Here is a 12859-nt window from a genome sequence, read left to right as displayed (position 1 = left end):
AGATGAGGAAAAACATACATATAACACAAGCTAGACTAAACATAAGACTCTTCCTTGAAAATCAAACAAGTTCCTGAAAACACAAAATTACGTTGTAATATTGCCTTCGATCACCTAAGGGCATATGAGAAAGTGTTGGGAATGTCTCTAAGGTATAATTTAATTTGCATTCTAAATTTTAGAACTGTTAAGTTTCATAAACGACATTCTATAAAGAACACAGAAGTTAAACAGTGGCCTAGAAGCCCATCTGAGAGGCATCTGAAGGGATGCTTCTCTCAGCAACATCTTTAATGATACTAAACAAAATTCTGCATAACAGGAAATCCACATGTGTGAGGTAAAAACATGGGTGTAGCATTTAAAACTATAAATGAAATAGTACAATCTTGATTGCAGTTTAAAAGAAAGAAAAATGTGAAAAAAAACCAAACTGGAGAAACTGTATTTTGAATAAGATTAGGCAAAACACAGTACAGCTGCCTCCTGGACAGGCAGGAATAGAGTAATCCTCTGCAGTTAAAATAACATTTAAAAAAACTCTAGAAAAACATAATGCTATTTTGATACTCCATTTAGAAGATAAATATAATCACTTCCAGAGATTTGCTTGCTGCATTTCAACCAAAACTTTGAGGAAAACAATTTGCCCTAGTTGCCAATTCATGTATTTTTCAAATAGTCTCCACTTTTTGTCAACCACTTAAAATGGTAAAAATATTCTAGGTCTTTTTGTGCCAAGTTTTATTCCCAAAAGATTTATTTCAGAGTGTCTGTAAACACTCATACAAGATTTCTCAGTCCTATCTTTAGCAACATTCTTGTCCTTTTAACACATTCCACACACATCCAAATTCCACCTTTCCAGAAAGGCATGATTCATGTTTCCCTTTTTGGCAAGCATACCACAAATGCTGTTTTAAGAATGGATTCTGTACTGCAATCCCATGCTTGGAGTGACCACGTACCAATCTGAGACAGAGAAGCCATATAAGGCTGCTCAGACCATCACTCCCTCCAGTTCAGCTCCAGCTCCCATACTGTGTTTTCCAATGCTTTTTCCCAGCATACTTTCAAGGGCCCTAAGGTTTACTCCAGTCACCCTACTCTGTACACCACCACTAAAAAACAGATTATACTTTTCCATCATCACTGTGATTTAAAAACCTCCACCCATCATAATCCCATCACTCATACACTCTCTCAATACACACAAACTAAGGTCTTTCCTCCTCCATTTGTTTTTTGTTTTTTTCTGGTTACTGATTAAAATACTGGATCTTTCTGTCCCATTGACCTGTATTCCTCAGTACTCTTGTAAAACCTGAACTAAAAAATTTCTTATTTTTTCATCATAAAACATCTAAAATATAAACCAAAAATATCTCAGATAGTTACATCTGTAGGAAACATAAAACAGAAGGGGGTGATACAAGTTGATCTCAATGAGACTTTAGAGATGTTCTGTTACAATTTAAATGCCAGGATCAACTATTTTACTCTTGATTTTCAGACCAAACTACATCTATTTGAAAGCATAAATGCTTCATTATATCTAATGAAGCATTTATGAAACTGTCAACTGTCAGTGAACCCCGTTCTTAACTCCTCCCCAAGATTAAGGTTACCTCTGCTTGTGTCCTAAAATATTAAACATGTGAAGCAAGCTGCACTCATTTCCTAGCTGAGAGGTCTTCAGTGCTCCCTGCATAATAATGGTTTTCAAATAAGTTTCTCAAAAAGTATGACTGGAAATAGCAGCATTTAGAGACTTTATTTCTGTTCTATATCCATTCCTTTCATAATCACTGAGGAGAACAAAAGACAACCTGGATGGTTAAAAAGAAAATACCTCAATAGGAAGTTGTTCTGAATCTAACTCGTGTAATCATAATAATTTTAAATACGTATACTTTACCAATAAGTTACTGATTATCATTGGTCAAAATGAAAATTTTTATCTTTTGTAAAGTATAATAATCAGTTGTGGAACTGGGACATGTGTTTTCAGCAGTTAAGCTCTGCATCTTTTCATTACTAAACTTCATGTCAATTAAAATACATATGTAGCAAACTGAATTAGACACAGAACAATTTTGAGGACGGGTATATAATAGACAATACAAATGAGAATAATGCAGAGAATCACACGTAGAAAAGGAATTGAGCTCAATATTGAAAAGCTTTTCTTAAGAAGCCAAATCTCTTCCACTGTGAAATGAGAACAGGCAAGACCTTGCAGAGCATTTTAGCAAATTCCTCACCTACACAGTTGCCCACCCACGGGCAGTGGTGATCAAACTTCGCTATACATCGATTGCAAACACCGCAGTGTTTGGACCTCACTGGCTTCCGTATCTGAAACAGATAATAAACATTTGCTTAGAAAAGCAAGTTAGCCTGATGTATTTTAAACAGAAGAAAACACAAACCCTCAATCTAAATGTAAATTGATTGTGCTAGTGTTAATTCCTCAGAGAACTTCAAACTTGAAGCTAATTCTTAAGGCAATCCTAGCTATTTAGCTTAATCTACACATCCTTACAACTGCACTGAAATGATTTTCACTTTTTTTCTCTTATACAAAGAATTGTTTTTCTCATACAAAGTTCTTCTATCACCTCCAGCTATTGAGCTTTGTATAGTAACCAGCCTCATTTCAGCTTTTAACAATGAAAATACAGAATGAGTTTGAGTTCCATGATTTTTCATCATTCATAACCAAGCTCTAACACAAACTTTTCAGATTATTTTCTAAAGACAGAAATATCACTCAACAAGCAGAATTCAGTGAAACTTAAAATGCTAAATTACTCCCAAAAATTTTTCTTGAAAGGTTATGTCTTGAAAGAAGTGGTCTGAAATATATATGTATATACAGACACATAATTTTTTAAGTGTCACATCTGTATATAATTTTCCAGCTTCCAATTTGGAGATTTAAACATCATTCATATTCCACATACACCAGAGTTTTGCAGGGTTAACACTGATATGCTTGAGCATTTTGTATCTGCTAGTTAACTTTCAAACAAAAAGCACATTATATTTACAAAGTTAAGATTTTTTTTCCCCCACTCCTGAATATTGCCAGATAGAGAAACACACTTAATCTTTGAAAAAATATTTTACTAGAAGCACAACATGATTTTACTTCAAGTCATGGAGGTAGTGGAATGTCATATGTGATTTTTATAACTTGCTAGGTGTATAACCAACCAACCTGGTAGACATACTGGATGCGTGAATTTTGACACTGGCAAGTTATTTCCACAGTGATAATTTTTTTCCTCTCACTGTTGCATTATTTTTGTGTACATATAATGTATTGAAAACACTGCTTAGATTAAAGAGTACAAATAAATTCTGCCTTTGAAAATGCAATAAGGTCAAATACATGTTCATTACAGGAACACTAACTTTGGCTTAGCACTAAAGGAAATAAAAATAAACAGTGAAATTTATCAAAAAATATACTACCAAGCAGGTACTGCAGAATATACTGAGATCCAGACTTCCTGTCTCTGCAAGTTCTACTATTGTCTGCAGAAAAAAAAAAAAAAAGAATTTAGCATAAAAACAAATGGTGACAAGCATTTTCAGACCTGTGGCTGTGAACCCTTTATTTTGGGTACTTTCTACATACAGGAACAAATTCAATTCAGATGAAACTGATTTTGAATCTACCTTATTAAACCAATATGCATATTTACTTCTAAACTAATTCTATTTTATACTTATTCCTAGTCACCTACTGTGATTTCAGTGCTGCTGGTGTGACTTTTGATTCCCTGCACAACTTCATTATGAGTCCCTCTGACTTCAGTGGGAGTATAACACCACACTACAGAGTAAAAAAGGATGCAGAAACGAATGTACATGGTCTGACACTCAACACTGGAGTTCAGTATTGGCCACAAGCAAAATCCCAAACCTCAGGAGAACAGAACTGAACAAGAGCAGATGAAGAGCTTTTAAATATAAGTCTTGTGCAGACAGAGGACCACTTCAGTTAGCTCCACATCATTGTACTTTGTAAACATTTGTCTACCTTCTATGCTTTTGAACTATAGGAATATTTTATTCATTTATTCCTTCACTTGCTTTAAGAATGGTTTGGATTATTTTGTAACACAGGATGAAGGACATGACATATTAAAACAACAAACATCTGAAATTCTTGCTTACTACACATTTCTAAACATACTTAATATGGTCATCTGAAATGAAAAGAATTTTCTTACTTAGTTACTTCAAAGTTAAAGGCTAACTCAGCATTAAATACTTGAAGACAAATTATGAAAATGTTAGGAAGTGCTACACATGTCCTACAGTGGTTTATATCCCTGGTAACAAAACATTTTACCATGTGGTTAGATGCAATGCAAGAAATACAAAACATTCACAGCCATATGCATCTGCCTCAAGAAGTTGCATTTTGCAATTCCTACCCTGTTCAACGAGGCTTTTGGAACCACACTCGCCTACTAAAGCAAGTACATCAAATAACCTGCATATTTGTGCAATTTGCTGAATCCAATCCAAAGTGTCATAGTTGACTACTCTACTTAATCTAGTCCAGTTGAAGGAGGAGAATTTAGTTGGGAATTTACTTTGGCAAACTGGCAGTATTAGAAACTGAATTTTCAGAGTAAATCTGCATATTGACTAAGAACTCAGCTACAGCTTATTGCAGAACACACAAATTATTTCATCGACACCATCCTTTTAATGGCTATTATATTTTCATTCTACATAAGGACATAACTCCAAGTGGTCTGATCTTGATCCACACAGGTCTTTTTACAAATAACCATGAAGTAGAAGCTCAAAGTTAATTTTAGGTGGAATGTTGGCTTCTAGGAAACATAAACAAAACAAAATGGTTTTCCTGCTTGTATAATTTTGGCATATTCAATGCTCATTTTGGCTGTTGAGAACAATGCACTTAATTAAAAATAAAAATATGAGATGCTAATAATGATACAATGTCTTAGCTATCATTAGATCACCCATATTTTCTCTGACTTTTATGCCAAAGTAAAAGCCCACCCCAAACTTCCTGGGGTTTTGGCTGTTTTAGCCTCAAAATGTTTGTCAGTCTAATACTTTTAGATAGAAAGGTAAAGAAAATTAGAGATGCTTAGAAGTTTGGAATAAAATTAACTAACACTTTTCCCATAATGGCCTATTTGTTTCAGTATGGCAAAAGTCTGAAACTTCACATTTCCTTTTTCACTTAACTGCTTGTCAAATTTTTAATATTGAAAATTCAAGTTACAATTTTATTGTGCTATTCAAAATGACTAATATGCAATTTCACATCGGTTAAGACTTGAGGTTAAAAAATAGATCTGGAAGACCCTTCAATATTTTAAACCTTTTTTTATACAACTTACTGAAAATGTACTGAATGTAATGTACTGAACAGTAAACTATGATCAACTGATGGAAAGCTGTTGAAGAACAAGTTCGTATCTCTTGACTTTACCTTTTTCTTTTGTTCTTCCGTGGCTTTGATGATTCCTGGATCAGATTTCCAGGACTTTCCAAAATTGTAGAAAAGTGCAACACTATTAGCAAGGAACGGAAGATGTATAAAGAAAAAATTGAGATGTGTTTACAGTCAAGGAATCTCAAGTGTAAAACTGAATTTCCTCTTGAACATTCTCACTGATAATTCTGAAACTAAATTTAACTAAATTTAAATTTTACTAATGCCCTTGAGTCACTGTCTTCAGATTAACAAAATTCAGCACTGCTGTAACAACTAGCTTGGTACTCAGCATTTTCCATTGCTTGACCTTCAAAACTCACTTTAAGAATGGTTTGTTCCAGAAGTTATTTGTAAAGCATTTATCTTTCTAAAGGATGAATAACAATAGTTTAGTTTTTGAAACCGTTTTCTCTTTTAATTAAATTAAATCCCATGAAATTTATCTTCTTAATAACTATTTCCTGTTTTCAGAATAAACATTTTGGAGCTCTATTTATAAGACAGACATTTGACTGCCTGTGTCCACAGTGACTTGACATTCCTGTGCTATCACAGGACAGGCTGTTTCTGGCCATAGAAGGAATTTTGCTGCAATGGCCACTGTTGCACGGCAATCATGTCCCAATAGCACTTATCTCCAAGAAAGGTAGTGTCTGAAACCTGGTCCTGTAATGAGGCAATACACATATTTTGCATCACTGAAAGTTATTTTTAACATACTAATATGTCTAATACTTAAAAAACCACAGGATTTATTATTCTCCAGAAGTGTTTATAAAATCACTTACCATGAAGACAGAAAATAGCCATTTGTTTTAAAATACATTTCCTGCATTCAACGTCTTGCCATGTAACATGCTAGTCTTACAGCACTTGACATTTCTTCAGAGAATTAAAACATTTTTAGCAGTGATGTTGAAAAAGCAAATACTTAAGATGTTTCTCTTCCACAAAAGGAAAATTATTTATTCGCGTTAACCTACAAAAGAGCTGACAAAACTGACAGAAGTCACCTGCTGTCACTGCCAGTTACAACTGCCAGAAGATACCCCACTTGATAGAATCTGTGGTGGCAGAAGCCTCTACAGCATTATTCAAACAAAAAGGACACCTAGTACTCAGGCAGAAAACACTACACACCCAAATTACACTGCATTTTGAGAAACTTAAGATACATTCAGATCTAAATAGCTTTGATGTAAAAGAACCCAGAAATGCAAACCCTCTTTGTGACTGCTGTAATTATCAGGAAATCTCATTGTTCATGTGAAGTGTATCACAAATGATTTTTGTTTTCCTCCTGTTGGGGCAAGGAATTGGCTGTGAATTTCTAATAAATATTGGCAAGCTGAATTAAAATTTTAATAATGTATCTTATATAGCAGAATGTTAGTATCAGCTTACTAAAGGCAATTAATCTTTCCAGTAACAAGAAGTTTACTGCAAGTCTATATGGGGGAAAAAACATCAGCTATTCCATAACCTAAACACTCCCAGCTCTACTTTATACATTAGAGATGAAAAACTCTGACTTCAAAATTTACACAATCCAACTTCTTCCTATTTTTTCTTAAAGCTACTTGCTGCCAAGAATAAGCTGGTGCAACTGAACTGCTTAGCTGGAGAGAGGTTACATTTTCTTTAGAATACTAAAATAATTGCTGGGTTTTTTACAGCAGTGAAAACTGGTTTCCATTAAATGTACCTTAATCAGGTACATATAAAGGTACAAACACGGTACAACTGGAACCAATTTTATGACCTATTTCTAAATACTATACGTCATGTCTAGACTTTTAAAGAAGATGTGAGAAAAGACTAAGAGGGGTTTTATAACCTTAATGCTTTGGAATTCTTAAATTTGTATAACCTGTAACCAAGCAGCAGTCCATTGTCTCAGTGGACTCCTCCCCCATTTTACTCCCTCAGATACAGAGAGAACATAAGAGACACCTCACAGAACCTGTTTTCTCTGTCCTTTTATCATGGTGGTGTCAGATAAGTACAATGCTGACAATGTAAATTGTGGCAGATAAGGGACTTCTGTGCTGCAGCTGGGAGACTACCCGAGAATTTAAAAGTTTTCTTCAGGGTATTTCCAGCATGTGATGTAGGTAAACAACTTCAGGTGTATGATTCATCTCACCCACTTTGAATCACTTAGTATGCCCTCACAGACATCAGGAAGGGAAAAAAGCCACGTCCCATATATCAAGGTATTTAAATCATGTAAGAGAAGCAGAGCCTTACAAGTGGCTATTTTTTGTCACTGGCTGTGAAGAGTATTTAAACTTCAGTACAGATGCCTGCACTACAGGTATCTAAAATCATACTGAACTCCCTTCTGAAGTCTGCTTTAAAAGGGATCTTAGCAACTTGCATCAGACATCTCTCAAAACTCTTCACATGTAAGAAATTCTTGTAGGTCTGCAATAGCTTCAGAGTAGAGTAGGGAATTGGTTCTCTAGAGTGTCTCATTTTGTGTTAACATTCTCATTTACAGTTGCACAAGGAAAAAGTACATTACTATATTATCAAAGGCTGCAAAATGCATAATATACCAGGCATTCACACCTCCTGCCTTACCATCAATTTGCTCCTCTTTTATGCAGTTTCCCCAGTTTTCATTGAGAGACAAAGCAGAAACACCCACAAAACACTTCCTACTTTTAGTCCTGATCAATATTCTTTATTTATTAGAACAACTACAAGACGGTGAAAATTATTCCAGGAATTGGAATCAAAAAGATTATCTCACAAAAAAGAAAATTAAAACCAAAAAAGCACCACACAACCCCTAAGTCAGGTAAACATGGGATAAGTTAATTTTTCATTGTGAACTGTAGTCTATTTAAAAAGCCCCAAACACATGCAGCTTCCTGCTATCAGGTCTGATTTCATACACATCTGAAATGAAGCCAAAATGCACATTATAGACCCAGATATGCCCTTTTGCTAACCAAAAATCTCTTTCTCCTGCACAGAAAAATCTGCAGCCAGTGTAAGGTGTCAGAGATCAAATACATGCTAATAAACCTGCCAATTCACAGAATCACAGCATCACAGAATGGTCAGAATTGGTGTCTTCCAGGCTAGAAGAGACCACAGTGCGTCACCTGGTCCAACCTTCCCACTCAAGCAGGGTCATACCAGAGCACAGGATTGTGTCCAGACAGTTCTGGAACACTGAGGAGAGACTCCAAAACCTCCCTGGGCAATCTGTTCCAGTGCATGCTCACCTTTGCAGTAAAGAAGCTCCTTTTCATATTCAGGTGGAACTTCCTGTGCATCAGTTTCTGCCCACTGCCTTGTCCTACTGCTCAGCACAATTAGTAAGAGCCTGGAAATATCCTCTGACACTCTCCCTTCAGACTCTTATAAACACTGATGAAGTCCCCTCTCAGTCATCTCTTCTTGAGTCTCAACAGGCCCAACTCCCTCAGCCTTTCCTTATAGAAAGATGCTCCAAATCCCCAATTCATAACAGCTGTACATGTGGATCTAAGAGCCCAGGCAGGTAACAGCAGCCAGCTACATGAGAAGCCTCATTTGACTAAGCATTTATTGGACAAAATCAGTTTGTAATTAACTGAAGCTCTGCAAAAGCCCTCTACCTCCATTTCTATCTGACATAAAAGAATTGCTTAACTTACAAATTAAGTCAGCCTATCTCCTCCACACTGTATATTTTTTCTAAACTTATTTTTTTTTAACTTTAGGAATAGCATTTAGATGTGGGAACTGAAGCTCTGGACAGCTGGGCCCAGAGTTTGGATTTTTGGGGTCTTTGGTTCCTGTAGAAAAACGGCTGTTGACTTCTTTTTTTCTGCATTAAGAATTCTTGCTCTTTTCCAGAAACTAATTTTGATAATAAATTTTTTTTAACTGATTAACTGTACCAATTAGCTTGTTGGTTTTTTAAATCCTATACAATTGTATCAGCTTTGTGAAAGAATTAAAATCATAACGAATTCTCTTATACCCAGTTTTAAAATGATCACTAATTGAAAAAGTGTTTAATGTTTGTTTCCTTTAACCTAGACCCCAGCAATTGGTGAAGATATTTGAAATAAGACAATCAATACAGTATTAGTCAATGATAAATTATTTTTTAAAACACAAATTGCCTTATATAATCTCAGAAAGGATGCGATAGCCATAAAAGCTTGCTTAATTAAAACTGTACACTCCCATTTGCACCAAATACAAGCAGAAGAAAAAAAATACTGTGAATAGTTTGGGTCACTGACATTTTAGAAAAACAGAACATTGTAAGAACCTTTTGACATAATGAGCAGTATTTGTTCAGCTGGAACTGAAAAGACTGCATGAACAACTGAGGTATAATCTTGGCAGGACGTTTACAGGACACAAGAGAATGTTATACCTATAAATACTAATGAAAAAGAACAAAATGTGAAATTCTAGTCTCACCTTATTAAAAGTGTAATTTTAAATACTTTTTTTCTTTTAAAAATAAAACTAAACTAAAACATAGTGACTTAGTGTGTAGGATTTTTGAAGGCATTTTCGTTCCTACTCTACACACACTAGAAAACTGGATTACACTAATGGGGCAAGACATAAGTATCCTGTGTTACAAGCAAAATATAGTTACAGGGATGCAGCAAAACAATGGCAGGGAGGCACTGGACCATAAACTCCTATATAAACTCAAAAATATACATATCATATTCCTCATTCCCTGGTATAAAGTAGGATTCCTACTTTATCAAATATACCAGACTCAGAAGCTGCTGAGAAAAATCCAATAGAATGGAAACATTTACAAAAAGCTCAGTACATTTTCAATACTGGCTTTTTGAAAGACACATGATAAAACATTAGAATTTAGAGTTCTATTTTTTATGTGACCACACTGAAATTCAAAAAAATGCACTGCAAATCCTTAGTTTTATTTTTCGTTATTATACATTGCATCAACTGCCCTTTTCTGTCCCATTAGGATTAAACACACAAGAGTTGATGATCTTTAAATACCTAAATATTAAAGTTGCACTTGCAGCAATTAAGATCTTTATGCTATTTATAATATAAAGTTCCAGTAAAGCAATTTCTGATAGTTGTTTAAGGCTATAAATTCTCTTCCCCAAGTCAGAATTTGTGAAAACTACTAGGACAGGTTTCATCACTTGAACACACCAAAGTGTAAAGTAGTACTCTAGTCTGCTGTAAGCAATCATATAAAGCTGTAAAAATATAGGAATCCTTTATCCAACCACAATGCTATGCCTGATGCTAATAAAAATAAAGGAGGTATGCATTTTCATTTTTGCAACAAAGCTACAGGGCTATTTTCCAGAAGAAGAATGAATTTGGAATCTTATCACAAGGACTTCCAATTTAAAATCACCAATTAAAGGAACATGGCCTCAAGCACTTGGTCTCTAAAACTGCTTGTCACAGAATTGTGTCAGCTCTAATGAAAGTAATTAGTAACTGAAGGTCTTAGACCACTACTTTGTACAAAAAGACTGTTGCAAAGGTTGTGAGACACCAGCTTGGGACAGAAGTAGGACAATATTTTATTGACATTCTCAGGTTTTATTAGGGTAATTGTCTATACTTCTAGTGGACAATTAAGATTATTCTATGACAAAAAAAAAAGCCACGCTTCAAGCTATTTAATCAGAATGAATAACAGAAATAAAAATCTAAGCAAGTTGGTAGATATATGAATGAAATATGAGCTTCAGGATAAAAACCTCACAATTACAACTGTAAGAACTATATTAAACATTGAATCTCTACTTTGTTTTCTTGGCTACTGAAATTACAGTACCCAAGAAAGTTGTTTAAAAGTTTGAATCTATTTCCTTGCCATGGAAAACTAACATTCCCCAGTGAACTCTGACTCAATTTCTACCTCCATGAGTAAGGGAAATTAATATCTTGACAGACAATCAAAACCACAAAAATATGGCAATATGGTGAATCTCTATAATCTAGTATTGTTAATACACATATTTTCAGAATAACTGAAAATATAATTATCAAATGTATCTAAAGTTTGTACAAACTTTAATGGAATTTCCAAAATCTTTAGGAAGCTCTAACTATGAAACCCATTCCACTGGAATTGATATAGACCATGAAAGCCTACTGCTTTTCAGAATAGTCTAAAAACTGTAGTCAATTACATTGTGTCCCCTCACAGCCAGACAATATTTTACAAAGTTGCTAACAATTCTTCCACATAAGAAGTTGGTAAAGGACAGGAAATTCTGCAGAGTACTGTGTAGATTTTGAGGGAAATCTTTTACTTATCAAAGCATAGCAATACTATGCACATTTTTAAAGCAATAAAATAATTAACATTAATACAGATAGCTATGTTTAGTGGCGATTCCCTTTTAAAAATTATTATTAGCTTAGTGTTATATATATGTTTCATACTGTGAACATGAAAAAATACTACTGTACACAAAAAAGGATATCATTCCAAAACCAGAAGAACCACGTCACATACATCCAGAATTTTGTTGCCAAATATATTCCAAGAGGCAGTGCACTGTGCATGGAGTGATCAAAGAATGACCTGTAATACAGGAACAATGTCACACGGTAAGTTTGATTTATGAAATGTACATCCTGAACTACTGCTTCAGGAAAACACTTCCTATTAAAACATGTACTATATGGAATTTTGTAAAATATGCTATACATACATTTTCCCACTTTTCTGTTCAAAGTTCACAAGAAATTCTTTTTTCAACCTGCCAAGACAGGCAGAATGAGTAAATACTCATGCTAAAACTACACTGTGCAAGCAGACAGGAACCTGTGAGATTCTTAGCAACATGAACAGTGGTTGCAAACTGTATTAAGTTTTGAGATTACAGTGCTAAAGACATTTTGAAAACCCATTCAATGAAAACTGCATGTTAAAATTACGTCATTAAGAAAAAAAGCTTAAGAGACTTTGCTGTTATCAGCCTATATACTTGAAATATTTCAGATTATTCAGTATTTTGCTTCTGCTACAGCTGCCAATATAAAGTTAAAAAAATCCAGACTAATTAATTTCCCATATATCACTATATTTGCTAAGTTCTAAGACAAAATGCTGCTACGTTAATTTAAAAAAAATTAAGCCATCAGAAGTATTTTGACTTTCTTACACTTTTGCATTTTAAAGATTCTTCTGAATAAAGTTACATACAGTGAGACAAACTAGGTGAATAACTAGGCTACTCCATATTCAAGAAGAAATTGCTACAAAACCTATGGAAAACAATACTCTAAACAACTAACCTCCCTGAAATAAAATTTCTGCATCATCTGCCTAAACATCCTGATATTGATCCATTTTGCTTTTTGTGGTAGTGATTCCCTCAGGGC

At 34.4% G+C, this 12859-nt stretch overlaps 1 protein-coding gene across 1 annotated transcript in view; it reads right to left on the bottom strand.

The window, feature by feature from the left end:
* Positions 1-12859, bottom strand: part of ZDHHC17 (zinc finger DHHC-type palmitoyltransferase 17) — a 64553-nt gene that overhangs the window by 7808 nt on the left and 43886 nt on the right. The window contains exons 10-13 of the mRNA XM_064419571.1: positions 11956-12056; positions 5492-5616; positions 3481-3543; positions 2265-2358 (exon numbers count right to left, since the gene is read on the bottom strand). Of these exons, the coding sequence (XP_064275641.1) occupies positions 2265-2358; positions 3481-3543; positions 5492-5616; positions 11956-12056 (383 nt within the window). The remainder of the gene's footprint in view (positions 1-2264; positions 2359-3480; positions 3544-5491; positions 5617-11955; positions 12057-12859) is intronic.

This window comes from Passer domesticus, chromosome 5 (assembly GCF_036417665.1).
Source record: "Passer domesticus isolate bPasDom1 chromosome 5, bPasDom1.hap1, whole genome shotgun sequence".
NCBI classification, from domain to species: domain Eukaryota; kingdom Metazoa; phylum Chordata; class Aves; order Passeriformes; family Passeridae; genus Passer; species Passer domesticus.
Note: the sequence above shows the minus strand (reverse complement) of the source record. Positions and strands in the feature narration are given on the sequence as shown.